General features: G+C 38.9%; 2 protein-coding genes across 2 annotated transcripts in view; one reads left to right on the forward strand and one right to left on the reverse strand.

Annotated features, from left to right (window-relative positions):
- CCDC192 (coiled-coil domain containing 192) overlaps positions 1-24,940 on the reverse strand; it is a gene marked incomplete at its 5' end in the record, with an annotated part of 196,370 nt that overhangs the window by 35,533 nt on the left and 135,897 nt on the right. The gene's annotated exons all lie outside the window — the stretch shown is intronic.
- LOC309959097 (rRNA methyltransferase 2, mitochondrial-like) lies at positions 14,151-14,888 on the forward strand (the record flags this gene model as incomplete). Its single annotated transcript, XM_082835231.1, is given in 3 exon segments — positions 14,151-14,567; positions 14,571-14,726; positions 14,730-14,888. Coding segments are annotated over 3 exon segments (732 nt in total).

Here is a 24,940-nt window from a genome sequence, read left to right on the forward strand (position 1 = left end):
ATTTTCCCGAGATGGCCACAGCAATATGTCCTGTCCCACATGCTCTCTGAAATGTGAACCGGCCACACCCCTTCAAGAGGTGGAATCGAATTCCTCTCTCCTTGAATCTGAACTGGCCTCAGGGACTCTTACAACTGATAGAATACACACAATTCCGTTGTGCTTATACATCTGAGTTTAGGATGTCGCATTTCTAAAAGAGACACCTTCAAGAAAAAGAAGGAAAGGAGCACTCATGATGCAGGAGTTTTCAGATGATTTTTTTCAACAAAATCTTACAGCACTATTCCAGTTTTACAGCAATGAAGAAACCAAGGCACAGCCAGACATTAGATTAGCAGAGCTGGGGGATTTGGATCCCTGTTCTTCTGTTTCTCTGCACTCTCCACTCTTTCTCCTGAGACCTAGATATTCAAGGCAAGTGTTAAAATGTCTCTGACAAATAATGGATATACCTGCATGTTATACTAAACATCTGTGGGTGCAGGTGCCTTTGGACCTGCTGGGGAGTTTTCGCTGGCGATCCGGAGCCATTACGTAAATGTCATTGGAAACATGAACTTGAGGGTAACCATCAAGGAGATCTGCCATCCCACACGGAGTTCAGAGCCCCTGCCCCTTTTATGCCGTTCTATGGGACATCCATACATGCAGGGTGTTTGGGTAAATATTCACAGATAAACATGCAGGTTGTTTTGAGAATTTTCTATATTTAAAAAGATACTACAGGGCTTCCCTGGTGGCGCAGTGGTTGAGAGTCCGCCTGCCGATGCAGAGGACGCGGGTTTGTGCCCCGGTCCGGGAGGATCCCACATGCCACGGAGCGGCTGGGCCCGTGAGCCATGGCCGCTGAGCCTGCGCGTCCGGGGCCTGAGCTCCGCAACGGGAGAGGCCACAACAGTGAGAGGCCTGCGTACCGCAAAAAAAAAAAAAAAAAAAGATACTACAAATAGGGAGTCTGGCCCTGCAAGATCAAGATCAGGCCTGAATCTTTAACCTGAGTTCCTGCAAGCTCACAAATGAGCAGAGAGCAGGTGCCCTGCTGGGTGATCGGGTTTGAAGGGACAGCAGTTTCCTTTTTCTCATTCTGTGTGAGCGTGTGTGTGCGTGAGCGTGCACGTGTGTTTTGTGTGAACAACTTTTACGTTTATGTCTGCCAGTTGAGAGGCTGTGTTTATGTCCTTTAAGTTCAGGAACAGGCCCTCGTCTTGTTGACACTGCAGCTTTATGACTAAGCCAGCATCCCTGTCATCCCAGAAACTCTCTCTCCGAACATTTCCTCTCCTGCAAACATGTGTGTCCCGACGGGGCCCGGTCAGCAGCCTCAGCGCAGGGCCTGTTTTTCTGCTTCTGAAGGTGCCTTAACCTTTCCACCACTCTCTTTGCACACCTTCCTCCCCTCAGGCAAAGGTCTGTTTAGAGTGGTTCTCTCTTCACCTATGTATTAAACATTTCTTTTGTTTTATTGGAAAGAAGTCCCTCTATGTCCCCAAAATGCAGAACAGAGAAATAAAGACATAATTCCTAACTTTTACTCTGGAGCTTAAAATTATCAGCATTCTATAACTTTGGGAAGCAAATTTCAAAACATGTCTGTGACTCACTCCTCATTCATAAACTTTGTATTTTCTTCCTAAAAAGCTAGTTGACTCTAAGGAAACTACTCTCTTTTATCACTGCCCTGGAATCCAGAGGAGGCACCACAAAGAAAGCAAAACTGAGGCCAGGGACCCCTGCTCACAGTACCAATCTCTCCTCATTAGATGTGACCCATGTGCCCTAGAGCCACAGGATTATTAGAAAACCATAATTCTGTCCTAAGTACTGAACTGCTACAGATTTACCCTGGAACCATTTCAGTCAGAGTGACCTCCATCTTTCTACCTTCCCTCCCGGGCCCTGTCAGCAGGATGGAGAGTGCTGTGCGGAGTTGGGAATAGGCTCCCCTAGAAGACCGGTCCTTCCATATCCTGGGTATTTCATAGGGTCAAACAAGCTTCTTGCTTGCTGGGCTGTGTTCAAGCCCATCTCCCGTCTCTCTATCCTACTCGCCCCTTGTTCCTCTACCTCCTCATTCCTGCAAAACAGGCTACTTATTGCTGCCTAAAGTAGGGCATGATTTCAGGGGGTTTTTTTCCCCTTAAATTACTGCATGTATAAACAAACTATTACATAGGGAACTCGGAATCAAGTAACTCAGTCAGCTCTCCTCTACTAACTGATACTTGGACCATATTAGGAACTCTTTCAGGCCATTAAAATATTCTCTAACATGTTTTTAAGCTATCCAGTTCCGAAATTCCTGTGTTAATGATAAAGTTGGAAGTTAACTCTTGTAACTTATTACTGTTATACTACCCAGTACGTTAAGCTTCTCCTTTGATATCAGGGAGGGTATTTTTTTATTTTATTTTATTTTATTGGAGCATAGTTGATTTACAATGTTGTGTTAGTTTCAGGTGTACAGCAAAGTGATTCAGTTATACATATACATATATTCATTCTTTTTTAGATTCTTTTCTCATATAGATTATCACAGAATATTGAGTAGAGTTCCCTATGCTATATGGTAGGTCCTTGTTGGTTATCTATCTTATATATAGTAGTGTGTGTATGTTCATCCCAAGCTCCTGATTTATCCCCCCTCCCACGTTTCCCCTTTGGTAACCATAAATTTGTTTTCAAAGTCTGTGAGTCTGTTTCCCTTTTGTGAATAGGGAGGGTCTTAATTACTAGATAGAATCCTATCGGTTAATTACTTCTGCAGCACATTAACTTGTGCTCTAGTGAAATAAAATTTACTTTTGAAGTAAAATACATTAAATATTTTCACATTCTCAAATGATGTTTTAAAAAAGTACTTTCATAAAGTAGAACACTGATTCTAAGGTAAAATTTTGAAAGGTAAAAAGGGAATGAGAAAATTCTCCAAAGGCTAAGTCCTAGGAGAAAAACTGAAAAAAGAAAACACTATATATGCCTTTTTTCTAAAACTGTATTATTCTATATATATAGAAGTTTTGTTTCCATAGATAATATTAAAAATCCTCAAGACCTTACCTCTTGCTATAAGAGTGGCCTAATGATATATGCCTGCTTTTACATCAAGAATTACTCTATTGTAAGCACTCATAACCTGAGAGCCTTAACTTTCACATTCAGAACTATTCTACTGGGAATTCAGCTCAATGCTTTGATGAAGTTTTTCTTCTTCCTCTTCTTTGTCTTCTGTAATGTGGTGTTATTTCTGCAGTTTCCATATGGATTGATTGTGGACAGACATATTCCTTTTCTGCAATCTCTTCCCTCTAAGAAGTGAATTTTTCATTTGTGTTTTGTTTTTTTACTTTTTTTGGACTTAATATAGAATTTTTCTCTTTAAAATTTGTTTAAATAAGGTAAGCTTAAGTGGCTTCTGATATAATATAGCACATGAGATACAGTTCAATTAGGTGGAAACAAATAATGGTCATATGTGAGGGAACTACTCTGTAAAAGTGTTTGATTATATTAAACATCTGCTTAAAAGGTGTAAAAGATAAAGTATAAAACCTTGAAAGAACACAAGTTTTAGGGAAGAAACACAAAAGAAGTTGACTTGAAGTTTCAAACTAAAGTTATAAAATCTTCTGGTAGACTTTGTTCATAAAGGAAAACTTTTTTCAATTTGAATTGAATCTTTTTTTTTTCAATTCAGAGAAACCATTCTTTGGAAAGAGGAGCAGTAGAGTGAGTAGGCGATATTGTATATTAGTAACCTAGTCACCGTGGTAAAAGCATTCAGATTGAGCAATTACATTCAGGTAGTTACATTTAGAGCCTTCATACTGCACCAGTCATGATGTCTCTTTGTTTCTGTATTTTCCCCCATAAACCACAAAGCAGAGAACATAGAAAAAGAACGAAAAGAATCAGGGACCACAGGAAACTTCTGTTCTGGGAATAAAGGGGAACAGAATACCATGCTTAAGATCTAGAGCTTAAGATCAGAACAGAAGAAGTGAAAGTCTAATGAGTAAATGTAATAAATCACTTGTGATATCGTCAGAAATGCAAATTCCTGCATCTCAACGCAGACATACTAAATCAGAATGTCTTTAGAAAGGGCCTAGGAATTTAAATTCCACTAATTCTCCAGGTGACTTTTTAGTATATTAACATTTGAAATCCAAATAAAGCCAATTTCGAGATTTTTATTTAAAAAAAAAATCATACAGAGCCAATTGCCTGATAATAATTAGGCCTTATTCTAAGAATACATTTGTAACCTAATATCAAGCTAAGTAGCCACTGATGATCAGTAATATTTTGTCTGAGGTGGCACAGCTTTTTACCTAAATGTTTCCTTTCTTATAAATCTTGCTCTAGATTATATTTTTGTGTTTATTCATCTTTTAAGTCTTTAATACTCATTAAAGACTTCTCAAATGGGAGAGCCATAGTTGACTGGGACATCTGGGTTCTGGAGCTAGCTTCAGTCTTTTGATCTCTCTGGGCTTTGGTTTTTCTCTTCTGTCAAATATCGTTTAGACTAAATCAGGAGCTGTGAAGTTAAGGACCATGGGTAGAGTTGGCCTGGCTAACCTATTGGGAGAGACGGGAGATGGGGCTACTGGAAAGGGGGCTGGCACTGTTCAGCTCTAACCAAAAGTTGCCAGGAAAGAATTCAGACTCAGGATTGCCTGAGTGTCCAACTTTTCAAGAGAAGCTGGAAATCCTGCTTGTAATAGGAAATCTGATTGTTAAATGGTTGCAGCTAATGCAAAATATCTAACATATAGCACGGGCCAATACTTTAAAGAACAATTAAAACACTTTGGTTGGCTAGATTTAACCCGTAGGCTAATTTGTGGCCTTGTTAAGATCCTTTCTAGTTCCCAAATCCTGTATATCCTCTACGTTTCACAGCTCTTCAGTTCTATATTGCCATATTGTCAACTCTAGGCACCTGGAGACAACGTAAGTAGTAACTAAGAGAAGCTAGTTACAGGGTATTTACTTATAGACTTAATTCTGCTTCAGTGTAGGACATTCATACTAGTTTCAGAGGGACAATACTAAGAAGATATATAGCAGAGCAGATGCCTGGTTGTAGACACTTAAATTGTCCATCCTCATTTAACATGTCATGGCTGATGACTGTGTCCATATAAGTGAGTTAAGATTAGACAGGGCTAAAGGATCTGAGCAATCAGATTGCCTGTAGTTTTTAAGTCTGTCCTGTAAGTTGTAGGGCCTATGTTTCCATGTCATGTACATATACAGTAAAGATAGCTAATTAGGACAAATAAATGTTTCTGCTGTCTCACTCTTTTACAAATCATAAAGCCTTTAGGAATCTTTCTTTACCTCTCTGTATAATTCATTCGATCTTTGAAGGTTTGGATTTTTTCCAACTTAAATGTTAGATAAATCTAATGCAATTTTGTTGAATTAAAAAAAATAGACCATTAAATCAAAACTACAATGAGGTATCACATTATACTGGTCAGAATGGCCATCATCAAAAAGTCTACAAATAATAAATGCTGGAGAGGGTGTGGAGAAAAGGGAAGCCTCCTACATTGTTGGTGGGAATGTAAACTGGTGCAGCCACTATGGAGAACAGTATGGAGATTCCTTAAAAAAATAAAAATAAAGTTACCATGTGATCCTGAAATCTCACTCCTGAGCATATAACTGGAAAAGATGAAAACTCTAGTTCAAAAAGATATATTCACCCCAATGTTCACAGCAGCACTATTCACAATAGCCAAGACAGGGAAGCAACCTAAATGTACATTATCATATGAGTGGATAAAGAAGATGCGGTATATATATACAATGGAATATAACTTAGCCATAAAAAAAGAAATAATGCCATTTGCAGCTACATGGACGACCTAGATATTATCATACTAAGTGAAGTAAGTCAGGCAAAGAAAGACAAATATCATGTGATATCACTTATATGTGGAAACTAAAAACACAATACAAATCAACTTACTTACAAAACAGAAACAGACTCACAGACATAGAAAACAAACTTATGATTACCAAAGGGAAAAGAGAAGAGGGAGGGATAAATTAGGAGTATGGAATTAACAGATGCATACCACAATATATAAAATATATAAACAACAAGGGTTTACTCTATAGCACAGGGAACTATATTCAATATCTTGTAATAATCTATAATGGAAAAGGATCTGAAGCTGTACACCTGACACTAACACAATATTGTAAATCAACTGTAGTTAAATTTTAAAAAATAGACCATTGTATAATTGCCAAAACCTACTTTCGCATACATATCTGCAACATTGACACCCCATCCTCACACATATTTAAGTATAAAAGCTTAAGTTCAGAAAGATTCCTTCAGTTGTATTTAGAGGTGTTATCCCAAAGTTATTAGATTTCTACCCCTTGTGTTGAACTATCCTTTGCTATATTGAAGTCCTGGAAAATTTTAGAAGTTCCATTCAGCATTTTATACAGTACTGACGGACTCACTTGATATTTCCAGATTACTAAAGGCCTGAGTATTTATAGAAGGGTTACCACCCTCTCTGTTCACTCTGTTTTTGAGAAGAGATTTACTGACTGGGGAATCTCTAAAGGTATATTGAAGACACACTTGGATTGAGATGGGCATCCTTGTTCTGCCATGAACCCAGGATTTTGGGTAATAAGACCTGGCATTTGTTGATTCTCTCTGTGCCAGATACTTTATGTACATTATTCATAATCTTACAACCACCTTGTAAAGTAGCTATTCCCATATTACAGCTGAGGAAATTGAGGCTCAGAGATAGTAAGGGACTTGTCTGAATGACCAAACTGGGATCCGAACCTAATTCTGCATGGTTCCAAGGTCCATATTTTGTCCATTACTTCCTGGTGCCTCCCAGTATTGCAGAGTGGAGAGAGGGTTTTCTGGGCCCCAGTTTTCTCATCTGTAAAACATGGGAGTTGGACAGTATGATCACTGAAGTCTGTTTTACTTTTAACATCCTATACTGATATTTTAGGGCTTTCTGTTACAGAGACTATGACTCATTCCTAGGCAAAACCCACTTTGAATGTTTTCAGATACCTCAGATCCTGGCTGAGATTTTCAAACAGGATGTTGACAGATATACTTAATATTAATCTTGTCTCTTGTGGTATTGGGATTCCTGCCAATTCTTTGTCACTCAAAACAATGGGGAGCATTATTTTCCGTTCTATTTTCACATAGACCTACTCTAGACTCTTTCTCTTCCTTACCCTGAGCTATGGGCTTATATTTAACCAGACTCTTGACTTTTTAAATCTTTATTTGCACATTTGTACAACTATAATAAAGATTTCTAAGTCTTTTTAAAAAATCCACAGTAATCTGGGTTCTCTTTAGAATATCATGTAAAACAATACCACATAAAACTGGACAATAATAATAAGATGATGTCAGACGATCACGTTGCTAGTTGCCAAGTGAAATATTAGAGTTAGTGAAGATAAAATTTCAATTCTCTCCATATTACCTATGTATTTGAAATCTATATACACACTTGCAAGTACTTCTGTTTATTAAGGAAGTACATTTTAAATTCACGTAGATTAAGGTATTTGGAAATCTAAGCTGCATCTCAACTAATGTCAGCATCTTAGATACTAAACCAATTTTTATACAAGTTGGAAATGACTACATCTGTACCTTTCTCTACTGCTAGTTCTATCCAGGAATTAATCTTTTTAATGATTAGATTTGCATAGTAACAAAACAGAACAATGACAACAACAAAAAACAGCCCCTTAATTATCTCAGGATTGTCTAGCTTTTCTTTTTTTCTCTTTATTTATATATTTATTTATTTATTTTATTTACGGTATGTGGGCCTCTCACTGTTTTGGCCTCTCTCGTTGCGGAGCACAGGCTCCGGATGCGCAGGCTCAGTGGCCATGGCTCACGGGCCTAGCCGCTCCGCGACATGTGGGATCTTCCTGGACCGGGGCACGAACCCATGTCCCCTGCATCAGCGGGCGGACTCTCAACCACTGCGCCACCAGGGAAGCCCTAGCTTTTCTTTTGAGATAGTGAGGTTCTATGATATTTATTCTTTAACTTAGGGGTTTCCTCCATTGCTCCAAAAATGTAATGGCATCAGATAATTGTACAACTTAATTCTGAAAAAAAGAATGCAAATTAAAAATCTTCAGATAATAACTATTGTAACCAACATTCTTTATAGCCTCTTGGCTATAAGTCATCATCATTCCTGATGATGATTCTCTGCTGAAAACCAACATTTATTGACAGTTTTCTTTATGCAAGGCAACAATACTGGATATTGTTGGAAGACATAAATATGCTGAAGATGTAATGCATGCCCTTAAAGAGCTTATGGTATAATAGGGAAGAGATGGACAAAAATTGTTAGATAAGCTAAAAGCTGATAAACACCATTAAAAGAGCACAGATAAGTGCTTAAGGGGTTCTGAAGAGCTGGGCATTTCACCTTGGACTTGAAGATCAGGAAACATTTAGACATTTAGGGGAGGATTTTCCAGAAACAGAAACAAAACAAAGATCTTCATGACTTTTATCATTTGGTCCATTCTTTTTGAATTTTCTTTTGCGGCCACCCCGTCTCATGCATATCTCTCAACATGGTTAACACTCGTACTTATCATTTAAGACCCAATGGGGGTCTCATCCGTCAAGAATCCTCCTCCATCCAGGAGGTTATGAATTCTAATTCAGTTTGATTGGGATAAATGAATATCCTTCTCAAGTTTTCTGCATTTTATTAAATTAATCTCCTGCCACTTCTTTTCACGAATCCAAGGACTCATCTTTGTTACCTTCATTTCATTCCTTCACCCCCACATCCAGTTTATCACCATGTCTCACTAATTCTTTTTCTAAAATAAAGATTAAATCTATTTTAGATTAAGAAAAGGCATATGCATATACATATGGCATACAATACAATGGAATAGTGTTCAGCTATAAAAAGAAATGAAATTTTAATATATGCTGCAGCATGGGTGGACTTTAAAAACATTGTGTTTAGTGAAATAAGCCAGAAACAGAGGGATAAATATGATTCCACTTATATGAAGTACATATAATGGACAAATTCATAAAGACAGAAAGTAGAATAGAGATTACCAGGGGCTGGAAGGAAGGGGAGTTATTGTTCAATGGGTACAGAATTTTTGTTGGAGATGATGAAAAAATTTTGGATATCAATAATGGTGATGGTTATACAACATTGTGAATATGTTAAATACCACTGAACTGTATAGCTACAAATGGTTAAAATGATAAATATTCTGTTATGTGTATTATACTATAGTTAACACTTTTAAATTAAATCCATTTTCTCCAATTCTCCTTCTGTGGTCCATACCACCACTTCCTCTCACCTGGACTATTGAAATACTACATTTGATCTAGTTCCTGCCCCTCTTTACACACTCATCCCCTGCACTTTCCCCTTCATTTACTTCCTCCACTTCAGGGATATTAGATTTGTTACTATTGTGAACATACATCAAACTGTTTCCCTGAAATAGCTTTATACTTGCTCTTTCCTTTTGGAGTGTGCTTGTCCTCTTCCTCTCTATATGCTTGACTACTACTCATAATTCATGTTTCCGTTGAAATGTCATCTCCTTCTTTTTTTTTTTTTGTGGTACGCGGGCCTCTCACTGTTGCGGCCTCTCCCGTTGCGGAGCACAGGCTCCGGACGCGCAGGCTCAGCGGCCATGGCTCACGGGCCCAGCTGCTCCGCGACATGTGGGATCTTCCCGGAGCAGGGCACGAACCCGTGTCCCCTGCATTGGCAGGCGGACTCTCAACCACTGTGCCACCAGGGAAGCCCTGTCATCTCCTTCTTAAAGAGGCTTTTGCTGATCTACCTCATCAAAGTGTTCTCTACCCTACTCCAACTTCTGTTTTATATCATAAAATTCCATGTAGTTTCTTCACCGCACTTACCCAATTTGTAACTTTTCTTTTTACCAATTTATTTATCTTGAGTAACGGGGTAAATGGTGGTGCCACAGCCTAAGATGGGAGAAGATAGTGTAAGACCATCTTTGAAGCATGGTTAGGTTGGAAGAGAAAATGTAAAGTTGACCTGCAAACAGATGAATCTGGAGTTACAGGGAGAGAGTTGGACTGGAGATACAAATTTAGGAATTATTAGACGATAGGTGATATTTAAGGCCATGAGAATGAATGAGACAATCCAGGGAAAAACTGAAAATTGAGAGAAAGAGGGGGCTCTGGACTAGGTCTAGAAAGTCTTCAGAGGTTCTATGAAGTAGAATTCAACACATTAGAGAAGTAACCAATAAGGAAGAAGAAAAACTAGGACTCTGTGGTTTGACATAGCCAAGAGTGGAAATGTGTCAGGAACAAAGCAGTGATCATCTGTGTGGTGTGATGCTATGAACTGAAGTAAGATGAACACAGGAAAGTTTACATTGGGTCTGACATCATGAAGATAGTTGGGGACCTTGGTTAGAGTACTTTCAGTGGAATACCATCATCTAAATGGGGTGGGAAAAACAAGATTGAGATGGATTAAACAGCAAATGGGAGGGAGGTGAGGAAGTCAAGACAGTCTGGAGCTGTTTACTTTAGAATAAGAGTGGGAAAATGGTACTGAGTGATGAGGAATCAAAGAAGTTTTTGCAGGGATGTGAGATACCTGCATGTTCCCATGCAGATAGGAATGAGCTAGGAAAGAGTATATGATGCAAGTGTGAGGTTGGATAAATAAGTGACGTACCTAAGAAGGTGAGAACCGCGGGATCTGGAGCACTAGTAGGAGGATAGAACCTTGAATGAGAGGAGGGACACTTTCTCCACTGGTAACAGAAGGCAATCAGAAGAGCACAGGTGACCACATGAAGCAAGAATTAAATTCCATTAGTAGTGGAAAGGTGAGAGTCTCCATTTGATGACCCGCGTATTCTCAGTGAGTTACAGGTGAGGTCATCAGCTGGGTGTAAGTGTGGAAGAGGAGAGGGAAATTTGAGAAGAGACAGGAGGGTACAGAATAGTTGTCTAGGAGAGGGAGAAAGCAACTTACCAGAAAAAAATCACAGCTGTTCTGCTGGGAAAAGTTTCATGCTCATCTGAGGTCTGTAGTCATACAAACCAATCAGGCAGGTTTTGTTATTTTGTCAGCAGATATGAAGAACAGAGATAGAGGGTTTCTATCAGATATTTTGTCAGGCAAGTGATGGAGAGAGGGGATATGAGTAGATAAAAGGAGGTTTTAAGAAATAAATCTACAAAGGTATGTTGAGGCCAGTTCGTGGAGAACTCTGAATGTCAGGCTAAAATATATGACCTTTATTTCACAGACAATGAGAAGCCATTAAAGTATTTCTCACTATGAAAGTGACATTACCAAAACTATATTCTTGCATAATTAACCTGCCTTTAATGTAAGGCAGTGAGATGGTTACAGATTAAAACCAACAAGAATATTTGTGAAGGACCAGGGGTTAGATAATCAAGACCTAAATGAAAGTAAGCAACAGTTGACTTGAACCAGACCACTGAAGGTTGAATTCTTAAGAGATCTTGGTATCTTTTGGAACTAAACCAACTTGATGGGATTATCAGGTTACAGGGGAGAGAATCTTACAAGCTAGACAGGGATTAGGCAGGATATTACTTAAAGCAGCTGGCAACAGCTGTACATCAAGAGACATACTGATTAATCACAGAATGGGTGAGAACTTAAGAGTCACCTTGAGTATTGGAACCAAATAAATAATCATTAAACTGTTGGTCATTGATAGGGCCAGTGGAGGTCAGGAAGAGTTCAGGAAGTGGTATGCATGATGCGTGGAGTCAGAAGGCATAGACTACAGCCAACACAAGGATGCCGGGTGCTGGCCCAAAGTACTAAGTAGGGCAGGGAGGCCAGCCAGTTTAGAGAGTAGAATAGAAAGGACTTTGGAGCTAATGTTCAGTTTAGTTTTTCAGGATTGGCCAGTTTAATGATAATGCTTGGATCTGAACCCTGAGTCCTAGATTTTATGCCGTCTAAATATATGTATTTACCATAGTATGAGTTGAAATGGTGAAGTGAAAAGTCATAAAATAACATAGTTGGAGATAAATCAATATCAGCTTGTTACAATACAGTGTAGAAGAATTAGTAATGCTTTAAATCAATCCTAGGATTTGATAATCTCCTTCTACCAGGGAGCCAGCATCTGTGCTAGTGGTCCTACAGATATTACTGGCAATCTCTTCCCTGGTAAATCTGCCACTCAGGGTGGCTTTAAATTTTTAATTTTATAAGCAAACTTTCTCCAGTGCGTAGGAGTTCATAACCATATTAGGCAACAGAACACTAGGACAGAATTCCATTAAATTTTATTTAATGTCCATCCATCCAACATTTCATGACCATTAAGTATCAGGCACTGTGCTAGGCTGTGGATACAAAGAAAAAGTAAGATGCCATCTCTGTTTCTCTTCAAGGAAACTCTAGATCTGTTAGTAAAGAAAGATAAAGAGATATTTATATAATAGATGTTATGACTGTGGTATGCATAAGATTCATGGAAAGGCTAGTGAGTGGGTGGGGAGATGGTAGTGGTCATGGAAGTGGTTGCAAAAGACTTTCTGAAGAAGGATCAGAAGACACGAAGGGGACAGGGCTGGGAGAGAGGTAAAGGGTTAAGGCATCTTACAAAGAGGAAATAGCTGGTGCAAAGCCTTCACGAACCGAGTAGAGTGGCACTTTGGGGGAAATTTCTAGTAGTTGCACATGGCTGTAACACTTCAATTAGCCCTGAGTGGATGGTGGCGGCCAGAGTCGGACCCCCAGCCACACTGCCCAGCTAAGCCAAGAGTTTCATGGAAGCGGCATTGAAAATCTAATTTAAAAGAGCCATGGCGAGAAGAAGTTGCTGCTGCAGGTGGCCTGGCTTTAGGAAGACCAGTTCTGGAGGCTGGGGAGTCCAAGATGAAAAGTGCCAGCTAATTCAGTTACTGTATAAACTCCATGAAGCCAGACATTTTGGACTGCTTTTTACTACTGAAATCCACAGATCTAGATTAGTTCCTGGTTCATAATTTTCAGAAGGACTGGAGAAGAGCAGAGATGAGAATGACTTTCAGAATTACAACAGCTTGGAAATCTTGAACAGAAGCTAGTCTGACAGGTAGAAAGTTTTGCTTTTACCATTTGGTTTAGGATTCTATCTGTTTGTTTTTTATTTTTCCTTTTTTTTCTTCCTTTTCTTCTGAGCCATGTGACTGACAGGGTCTTGGTGCTCAGGCCGGGTGTCAGGCCTGAGCCTCTGAGGTGGGAGAGCTGAGTTCAGGACACTGGACCACCAGAGACCTACCAGCTCCATGTAATATCAACCGGCAAGAGCTCTCCCAGAGATCACCGTGTCAACACTAAGACCCAGCTCCACCCAAAGGCAAGCAAGCTCCAGTGCTGGATGCCCCACACCAAACAACTAGCAAGATAGGAACACAACCCCACCCATTAGCAGAGAGGCTGCCTAAAGTTATACTAATTTCACAGACACCAAAAACACACCACCATACGTGGCCCTGCCCACCAGAAGGATAAGATCCAGGCCCACCCACCAGAACACAGGCACTAGTCCCCTCCACCAGGAAGCCTACACAAGCCACTGAACCAACCTCACTCACTAGGGGCAGGCACCAAAAACAATGGGAACTACGAACCTGCAGCCTGTGCGAAGGAGACCCCAAACACAGTAAGGTAAGCAAAATGAGAAGACAGAGAAACACACAGCAGATGAAGGAGCAAGGTAAAAACCCACCAGACCTAACAAATGAAAAGGAAATAGGCAGCCTACCTGAAAAAGAATTCAGAGTAATGATAGTAAAGATGAATCAAAATCTTGGAAATAGAATGCAGAAAATGCAAGAAATGTTTAACAAGGACCTAGAAGAACTAAAGAGCAAACAAACAATGATGAACAACACAATAAATGAAATTAAAAATTCTCTGGAAGGAATCAATAGCAGAATGACTGACGCAGAAGAGCGGAGAAGGGACCTGGAAGATAAAATAGTGGAAATAACTACCTCAGAGAAGAATAAAGAAAAAAGAATGAAAAGAATTGAGGTAGGTGGTGGTGGCAGCTGGAGCAGGTCAGCATTCATGGCCAGGTCCTTGAAGCTGGTGTGGTCTTCCTTTCAGCGTCAAAGGTTCCACACTGGTGGGAGTTGCTTCAAGGGCCGGACCAGCGCTGAGCACCTGTGGCTGATGCGGCATTTGAGGGACCCATTTGTGAAGGCTGCGAAGGTGGAGAGTTACAGGTGTCGAAGTGCCTTCAAGCTCCTGGAGGTGAACAAGAGGCACCAGATTCTGCGGCCTGGCCTCTGGGTGTTAGACTGTGGTGTCGCTCCTGGCGTGTGGAGCCAGGTGGCTGTGCACAGTGTCAACGCTGCAGGCACAGATCCCAGTGCTCCTGTTGGCTTTGTGCTTGGGGTAGATCTCCTTCACATATTCCCCCTGGAAGGAGCAACTTTTCTGTGCCCTGCTGATGTGACTGACCCAAGAACCTTCCAGAGAATCTGAGAAGTGCTACCTGCTGGGAGAGCAGATGTGATTCTGACTGACATGGCACCCAACGCCACAGGGATCCAGGGCCTCGACCATGACAGGTTCATCAGCTTTTGCTTGTCCCTTCTGGACATGGCTCCAGAAGTCCTGCACCCAGGGGGAACATTCCTGTGAAAAACCTGGGCTGGAAGTCAAAGCCATCAGTTACAGAAGAGACTGACAGAGGAATTCCAGAAAACAAGGACTGTAAAACCTGAAGCCAGCAGGAAAGAATCATCAGAGGTGTACCTCTTGGCCACACAGTACCGAAGAGGGAAGGGGGAAGGTCTGTGAAGGAATGAGAGTTTCTTTTGCTGTTTCTGGTTCTTTTTCACTGCAAATGTAGCTTGAGCCCTTTCCTGAAGTGTGGCTGGGGAGATCCGAGCTTGATCTGGGATACAGCGGGCAGGACAAATGGGGGACCTTTTCTTAAAGCCCAAAAGATATGACAAAACAATTCAGAGTCTAAGACATATGATAAAAAAGTCTCAATCCCATGATTCGTGAGGAGGAAGAGATAGGCAAAGATTAAAGGATGAAAAGGCAGACTGAGGGAAGGATAAAAACATTGGGAGTCAGGCTTCCCTGGTGGCGCAGTGGTTGAGAGTCCACCTGCCAATGCAGGGGACACGGGTTCGTGCCCCAGTCCGGGAAGATCCCACATGCCACGGAGAGGCTAGGCCCGTGAGCCATTGCTGCTGAGCCTGTGTGTCCAGAGCCTGTGCTCCGCAACGGGAGATGCCACAACAGTGAGAGGACCGCGTACTGCAAAAGAAACAAAACAAACAAACAAACAAAATACTGGGAGGCAGAGAAACATACACACGGACACCTTTATGTAACTTTCTCTTCATACCCACGTTAGTATGTTACAGAGAAACAGGCTGCCACCCTTGCTCCGAAACAACCCACAGGTTTCCAGGTGTTATTTTGGGTTTACCGTGTAATGTAGAAAAAATCTGAAGTTTCAGTCTGGGGATTTTTATCCATCTCTCTGGCGAATGATCTGGAAATACATCCATTCTTCAAGCAGTGAGAGTTCTCAGAACAATTAGGGAAGGCATTTGGTATGAATTATGCATGGGGTGGGTGTGCTTTGTTTTTTCAATGGAATTGTTGCTGTAATACTCCAGCCTCCAAAGACTTAAAGGTAAGTGCCAAAGCAAGCAGAGAAGTGGTGTGTTCGTTTATTGCCTTTTACTCATACAGGAACTCGATGCAACTTTACAAAACAATATAGGCCATATTATTTTATGGAATTTCCATGTTTTTAAGTTCATCTTTTGAAAAATTAATTTCTTCAAAACCATTTCCTGGAGGTGTGCTCATCTCTTAAGAAGAGTTTATTGATTGTAATGATGATTAAATGTGTAGACTGAAATAAAACGCAAAAAAAAAAAAAAAAGAATTGAGGCAGTCTCAGAGATCTCTGGGAAACATTAAATGCACCAACATTCGAATTATAGGGTCCCAGAAGAAGAGAAAAAGAAACGGTCTGAGAAAATATTTGAAGAGATTATAGTTGAAAATTTCCCTAACATGGGAAAGGAAACAGTCAATCAAGTCCAGGAAATGCAGAGAGTCCCATTCAGGATAAATCCAAAGAAACACACCAAGACATATATTAATCAAACAACCAAAAATTAACTACAAAGAAAATATATTAAAAGCAGCAAGGGAAAAGCAACAAATAACAAACCAGGGAATCCCCATAAGGTTAACAGCTGATCTTTGAGCAGAAACTCTGCAAGCCAGAAGGGAGTGGCATAACATATTTAAAGAGATGAAAGGGAAAAAACGACCACCAAGATTACTCTACCCAGCAAGGATCTCATTCAGATGCGATGGAGAAATTAAAACCTTTCCAGAGAAGCAAAAGTTAAAGAATTCAACACCACCAAACCATTTTTACAACAAATGTTAAAGGAAGTTCTCTAGACAGGAGACACAAGAAGGAAAAGACCTACAAAACAAACACAAAACAATTAAGAAAATGGTAATAGGAACATACATATCGATAATTATGTTAAATGTAAATGGATTAAATACTCTAACCAAAAGACACAGACTGGCTGAATGAGTACAAAAACAAGACCCATATATATGCTGCCTACAAGAGACCCACTTCACACCTAGGGAAAGATATAGACTGAAAGTGAAGGGATGGAAAAAGATATTCCATGCAAATGGAAATCAAAAGAAAGCTGGAGTAGCAATTCTCATATCAGACAAAATAGACTTTAAAATAAAAATTATTATGAGAGACAAAGAAGGACACTATATAACAATCAAGGGATCAATCCAAGAAGAAGATGTAACAATTGTAAATATTTGTGCACCCAACATAGGAGCACCTCACTACATAATGCAAATGTTAACAGCCATAAAAGGGGAAATCGACAGTAGTACAATAATAGTAGGAGACTTTAAAACCCCACTTTCACCAAGGGACAGATCATCCGCAATGAAAATAAATAGGGAAACACAAACTTTAAATGACACATTAGACCAGAAGGAATTAATTGATATTTATAGGACATTCCATAAAAAACAACAGAATACACTTTCTTCTCAAGTGATCATGGAACATTCTCCAGGATAGATCATACCTTGGGTTACAAATCAAGCCTTGGTAAATTTAAGAAAATTGAAATCGTATCAAGTATCTTTTCCAACCACAATGATATGAGACTAGATATCAATTACAGGAAAAAAAACTATAAAAAATACAAACACATGTTGGCTAAACAATATGCTACTAAGTAACCAAGAGATCACTGAAGAAATCAAAGAGGAAATCAAAAAATACCTAGAAACAAATGACAATGAAAACATGATGACCCAAAACCTATGGAGGCAGCAAAACATCTCTAAGAGGGATGTTTATAGTAATAAAATCCTCAAGATTTTAGAAACCTCAAGAAACAAGAAAAATCTTAAATAAACAACCTAACCTTACACCTAAAGCAATTAGAGAAAGAAGAATCACCAAAAAAAAAAAACCAAAACAAACAAACAAAGTTAGCAGAAGGAAGGAAATCATAAAGATCAGATCAGAAATAAATGAAAAAGAAATTAAGGAAACAATAGCAAAGATCAATAAAATTAAAAGCTGGTTCTTTGAGAAGATAAGCGAAATCATAAACCATTAGCCGGACTCATCAAAAAAAAGGGAGAAGACTCAGATCAGCAGACATAGAAATGAAAAAGGAGAAGTAACAACTGAAACTGCAGAAATACAAATGATCATGAGAGATTACTACAAGCAACTATATGCCAATCAAATGGACAACCTGGAAGAAATGGAAAAATTCTTAGAAAAGTACAAGATTCAAAGACTGAACCGGGAAGAAATAGAAACTATGAACAGACCAATCACAAGCACTGAAATTGAAACTGTGATTAAAAATCTTCCAACAAACAAAAGCCCAGGGCCAGATGGTTTCATAGGTGAATTCTATCAAACATTTAGAGAAGAGATAACACCTATCCTTATCAAACTCTTCCAAAATATAGCAGAGGGAGGAACACTCCCAAACTCATTCTATGAGATCACCATCACCCCGATAACAAAACCTGATGAAGATGTTACAAAAAGAGAAAACTACAGGCCAGTGTCGATGATGAACATAGATGAGAAAATCCTCAACAAAATACTAGCAAACAGAATCCAACAGCACATTGAAAGGATCATACACCATGATCAAGTAGTGTTTATCCCAGGAATGCAAGTATTCTTCAATATACGCAAATCAATCAATTTGATAAACCATATTAACAAACTGAAGGAGAAAAACCATATGATCATCTCAATCGATGCAGAAAAAGCTTTTGACAAAATTCAACACCGATTTATGAAAAAAACCCTCCAGAAAGTAGGCATACAAGGAATTTACCTCAACATAATAAAGGCCATATATGTCAGACCCACAGCCAACATCATTCTCAGTGGTGAAAAACTGAAACCATTTCCACTAAGATCAGGAACAACACAGGGTTGCCCACTCTCACCACTATTATTCAACATAGCTTTGGAAGTTTTAGTCATGGCAATCAGAGAAGAAAAAGAAATTAAAGGAGTCCAAATCGGAAAAGAAGATGTAAAACTTTCACTGTCTGCAGATGACATAATACTATACATTGAGAATCCTAAAGATGCCACCAGAAAACTAATAAAGCTAATCAATGAATTCGGTAAAGTAGCAGGATACAAAATTAATGCATAGAAATCTCTTGCATTCCTATATACTAATGATGAAAAATCTGAAAGAGAAATTAAGGAAACTCTCCCATTTACCATTGCAACAAAAAGAATAAAATATCTAGGAATAAACCTACCTAAGGAGACAGAAGACCTGTATGCAGAAAACTATAAAACATTGATGAAAGAAATTAAAGACAAGACAAACAGATGGAGAGATATACCATGTTCTTGGATTGGAAGAATCAACATTGTGAAAATAACTATACTATCCAAAGCAGTCTACAGATTCAATGCAATCCCTATCAAACTACCAAAGGCATTCTTCACAGAACTAAAACAAAAAGTTTCACAATTTGTATGGAAATACAGAAGACCCTGGATAGCCAAAGCAATCTTGAGAAAGAAAAACGGAGCTGGAGGAATCAGGCTCCCTGACTTCAGACTATACTACAAAGCTACATTAATCAAGACAGTATGGTGCTGGCACAAAAACAGAAATATAGATCAATGGAACAGGATAGAAAGCCCAGAGATAAACCTACGCACATATGGTCACCTTAGCTTTGATAAAGGAAGCAAAAATACACAATGGAGAGAAGACAGCCTCTTCATTAAGTGGTGCAGGGAAAACTGGACAGTTACATGTAAAAAAATGAAATTAGAACACTCCATAGCACCATACACAAAAATAAACTCAAAATGGATTAAAGCCCTAAATGTTAGGCTGGATATTATAAAACTCTTAGAGGAAACCATAGGCAGAACACTCTTTGACATAAATCACAGCAAGATCCTTTTTGACCCACCTCCTAGAGAAATGGAAATTAAAAAACAATTAACAAATGGGACCTAATGAAACTTAAAAGCTTTTGCACAGCAAAGGAAACCATAAATAAGATGAAAAGGCCCCCCCCCCAGAATGGGAGAAAATATTTGCAAATGAAGCAACTGACAAAGGATTAATCTCCAAAATTTACAAGCAGCTCATGCAGTTCAGTATCAAAAAAAGAAACAACCCAATCCAAAAATGGGCAGAAGACCTAAATAGACATTTCTCAAAGAAGATACACAGATTGCCAGCAAACACATGAAAGGATGCTCAACATCACTAATAATTAGAGAAATTCAAATCAAAACTACAATGAGGTATTACCTCATACTGGTCAGAATGACCATCATCAAAAAATCTACAAACAATAATTGCTGCAGAAGTTGTGGAGAAAAGGGAACCCTCTTGCACTGTTGGTAGGAATATAAATTGTTACAGCCACTATGCAGAACAGTATGGAGGTTCCTTAAAAAACTAAAATTAGAACTACCATATGACCCAGCAATCCCACTACTGTGCATATGTCCTGAGAAAACTATAATTCAAAAAGAGACATGTATCACGATGTTCATTGCAGCACTATTTACAATAGCCTGGACATGGAAGCAACCTAAATATCCATCAACGGATGAATGTGTAAAGCAGATGTGACACATATGTACAATGGAATATTACTCAGCCATAAAAAGAAACAAAATTGACTTATTTGTAGTGAGGTAGATGGACCTAGAGTCTGTCATCGAGTGGAATAAGTCAGAAAGAGAAAAACAAATACCATATACTAACACATATATATGGAATCTAAAAAAAGAAAATGGTTCTGATGAACCTAGGGGCAGGAGAGGAGTAAAGACACAGACATAGAGAATGGCCTTTAGGAGACAGGGAGGGGGAGGGGGAAGGGTAACCTGGGACGAAGTGAGAGAGTGGCATGGACTTATATACACTACCAAATGTAAAATAGATTGTGGGAAGCAGCTGCATAGCACAGGGAGATCAGCTTGGTGCTTTGTGACCACCTAGAGGGGTGGGATAGGGAGGGTGGGAGGGAGACGCAAGAGGGAGGGGATGTGGGGATATATGTATACATATAGCTGATTCACTTTGTTATACAGCAGAAACTAACAAAATTGTAAAGCAATTATTCTCCAATAAAGATGCTAAAATAAATTTTCAGTTAGGTTTGGACTTCATCTGTTTCATGTGGATTTTATTTCTCTAGTGTAATCTTCATGTATTATGTTTTTTACCCTCCCTCTATTTGAAATTCAATCGATTTTTATTCTTGCTTAACTTTCATAAACAATGTGCTTAACAGTAGATGCATGTAATAAATCAAAGAATAATATACATAAACTTTCACTAATGTAGAAAGACGTGTGAAATCAGTCATTTAAAAAGGATAAGAATATTAATTTATTGCCTTAAATTAAGCAAAAGGAAATGATGTAATTGAGGCAATAAAAGACTAGGTAGTCTTTTATTTTTCTTTGGGAATGTTTTTCAAGAAAGACCAAAGCCTTTTTATATAATATAAATTAGAGTGTTCATTAGCATGTGCTGATGGGGAAGGAAAAAAGAAAACCTTCAACCAGTTTCTGTTTTCTTAAGAATTTATTCTGAAGTGAATTTTTAGCATCTTGATACTGCTTTATTGGCAAAGAAATTAAGGTACTTTATTTTGTTTGCCAATATTCCCACATATACATCTTTGTTTAGAACCCACAGTTTCTGCTAAATAAATTAATTCCCTTTGGCTTTAGATCAAAGCAACCTCAAAAGGACATCTTTTCTCAAATTCAATTACTGACTCTTGGGACTTCCATGGAAAAGTTATGGTTATAAAAAAGGAAAGATCAGCCACTTGCATCTGAAGATGTTTATAGCATTAAGATAGATGGATTATACAAGGTCTGCTTCTAATATTTTCTCTTCTGATGATACAATTTAAAAAGATAAGCACTGATTCTTACTTTCAGAGTAGTCAGCTCTGTATTTTCCTCATTGTCCCCCGACGTCCTCTTGGATTTGGGGTGTTAATTATATTCCACTAACCTTCACTTCTAAGATCCCAAGGCTCTTATCTGCTCAGATCCACAAATAACATCAATTAGGTGGCATTATGTGGCATTTCCACTCTCTCATGCAATCCTGTTTAACTATCAGTATCATGATAATACATCTAGGATTCTGTAGCATGGTCCTGGTTTCAAATATTTTTGAGTATGGATGTAAATTTATATGTTAGAACTCAGGCAGCATTTTGATTTTTAGTTCTAATAATATAATCACTATAAATATATGAGACATTAAAACTTTGAAATGAAAAGTGCATTTTAAAAGAGTTCTCGGGCTTCCCTGGTGGCGCAGTGGTTGAGGATCCGCCTGCGGATGCAGGGGACACGGGTTCATGCCCCGGTCCGGGAGGATCACACGTGCCGCGGAGCGGCTGGGCCCGTGAGCCATGGCCGCTGAGCCTGCGCGTCCGGAGTCGGGAGAGGCCACAACAGTGAGAGGCCCGCGTACCGCAAAAAAAAAAAAAAAAAAAGAAAAGAAAAGAAAAAAAGAGTTCTCATTTTAAAACTGCAGGTAATCTTTTAAAAACAGTTATATATGAATTAATTAACATTATATATTACTATAAATGAAAGTGAATAGTGTCTGGTGGTGGCATACATTACAAAAAGTAAAAGCATATTGAAACTACCTTTTGTCAGAAATTTACTTAGCAACATGGCATAAGATGAGAGCTCTTGGCACTCATCTTGAATTAGAAAAACCTATTCACCCTAAAGAGCTATCAAAATTGTTACTCTGGTCAACTGGGATAAGGGCCTGGAAGGGATGATTTGTTAAACAGTTGAGGTCAGAATCCTGTCATAGACAGTTCAGTGTGATAAAAATTTTGCCTTTCAATTATTTTTTAAATTTAGGAGCTTTTAAGATTTAAGGTAATATTATGATTCTAAAGAACTAAGTAAGTTTTATCCTACTGACTTGAATCTTTTAATGCTTGTTCTGCCTTTGAGGACTCATAAGAATTCTTGTTTTCATCTATGCATCAAGCATATGGGTATCTCTCCACCATCTCTTTTGCATCCTTTTATTTCCTTGACCTCAGAGATTCACCTTTTGGAGTTATAAATGATCACTTTATGAGAATACAATTTCTGTTTGTGGCCGAGGCCTCCTGTCTTCTTTGTTTGACAAGTTCTATACAAAATTCCCTGGAATAGGAGCAGGGTTCCTTCTTTATTCACTAGAAATGACCCAGGAAAAAAGGGGCCTTTGGATGCTGTCTAGACTGTCTATCTTTGCAGAACAGATGTTCTAACAGTGTGCCCAGGTTGAAATGACAGCTTGTCATGGCAGGACTTCAGGTCTTACTGGAAAATCACAGCAACATTCTCAATGATAATTTCTGGGATTAAGGAAAGCATCTGCAGAAGAGCAATAATGTTTTCAGATCTTGCAGGCACTGATTATTATGCCAGCATGATTAACACACCTCCTGGATCCAATGCATATTAAGAAAATCAGGAATAATGCTGTGCCTCTTACATTAGCTCTTTATTTCTTCTTAGTTCTATGTTCTTTGTCCAGTATTAAATTGTGGCTTTATTTAATTGAAAAAAATTAAAGGCATAGTAGGGTCATCTAGTCCAAGGCAGTATATCTTTAAAAACAAATATTCTTCCAGACTACTACACTGCACATATGTATCTAATATATACATAAGAGTATAAATTGAACCCAATCCCACTGGCCAGAAAGAAATCCTGTGTCTTCCAAGAGAAGTTTTCCACTCTCCAGGACAATCTGGTCCTAGGCATCCTTTCTAAATTTGATTTGATGAGCTCAAGCCCCCCACAAGTATCCACTCATTCCTCCAAATTTATGCATATGACCAGTGTATCTAGCCTCTAACTTCAACCTCCTATCAGGAAACACTGAGTCATTAAATAAGATAACATTGTGGTTTCTGGGGAATACAGGAGAGAACATCGTTCCCTTTTTGTACTTTGGCACCAAGAGGTTGGTATCAGGAATGGCTGCACCAGTATCTACAGCTGACTGACAGTTGTTTGCAACCTCAAACTCTCCAGTTTATCTTCTGTTGACAAATCTCCATCTGCTGTGTGTGACAAAGGAGTGCTATTTCTCTACACATTTCTTAGAAGGAAACATCTTCCTTCTCGCCTCTGGTCTGGGTTTTTTAGCAGTATTTCCAAATAGCACATGCTCTTCTGGTGATCATAGCACTTGCCACGGTTAAGTAAGAAACCTTTGAAATTGATCAAGCTCCAATTCCCATGTGCCTTGTCTGACATTTAGCTGGTGCTTGCCCTTTCATCCAAACTCTCTGGATACAGAAGCCAGGAGACTTTAAAAAAATAAAAAATAAAAAATAAAAAAAACTATTCCTAAGGGATGGACAGAAGGAAGGGAGCACCATTTCCTGATAACAGTATAATTCCAAAATTAGTCTTACAAACAAAGGAGGGAGGGGACCCTGACATCATTGAATTCCCACAGCTGATATAGCTAGCAAATACTGGACCTCAACCAAAAATTTCAGAATGGATCTTCTTACCCTTTGCTAATTATAAAATAAATAGATTTCCAGACTTTTTGCAAAGAAAGGGCTTAAATATGCACTTTGAAAATGATAGGGAGAGAAAGAAGAGAAATTTTTTACTTTCCTCACAAGATAAAACTGATCTTCATCGCATGGCCGTATTCTCCAAGTTTATGAGCTTAAACTAAAATAGATTAAAGGGGACAGTGAAAAGTATTTGGGGTTTTTTTTGGCTTCTGTCCAGAAAATTCTCCCATCTTCTTTTATCTGATAGTGTCCCCTAGCCCTTGACCTCTGGCACATGACCCAGGTGTGATAAAATCCCATTGCCCTGGCCATAGCAGTTGATCCAAGGGCGATGCAAGTAGAGTCAGTCAAACGGCTTCCTTGAGATTTCTGTATAGATTCTGTGAGAAAGAAGTTCTGTTCCCTTTAGTTGGGTACAAATTAAGGTTCTTTGGTTGCAAGTATTATAAGCCAATGCAGACTACTTTAAGCAAAAAGAGAGTTTATTGTAAGGTTATGAGAAAGCTCTCAGTGATGAAGGAAAGCTTAACAGCCTGACCTTGTGGAGTCAGCCTCTAGAATACGGGTATCAAAATAGACAATTTCTTCAGGCGGCAGGGCCCAACCTTCGGAATGAATTAGCTCTAGCTTTTTTCTACCCTCCCTCATTCAACTCAGCTCAAGATTCAAGTTCCAGAAAAAAAGCAAGTGTGATTGGCTCAGCTAGT

Source organism: Leucopleurus acutus, assembly GCF_964270905.1.
Source record: "Leucopleurus acutus genome assembly, chromosome: 3".
In the NCBI taxonomy this organism is placed as follows: Eukaryota; Metazoa; Chordata; class Mammalia; order Artiodactyla; family Delphinidae; genus Leucopleurus; species Leucopleurus acutus.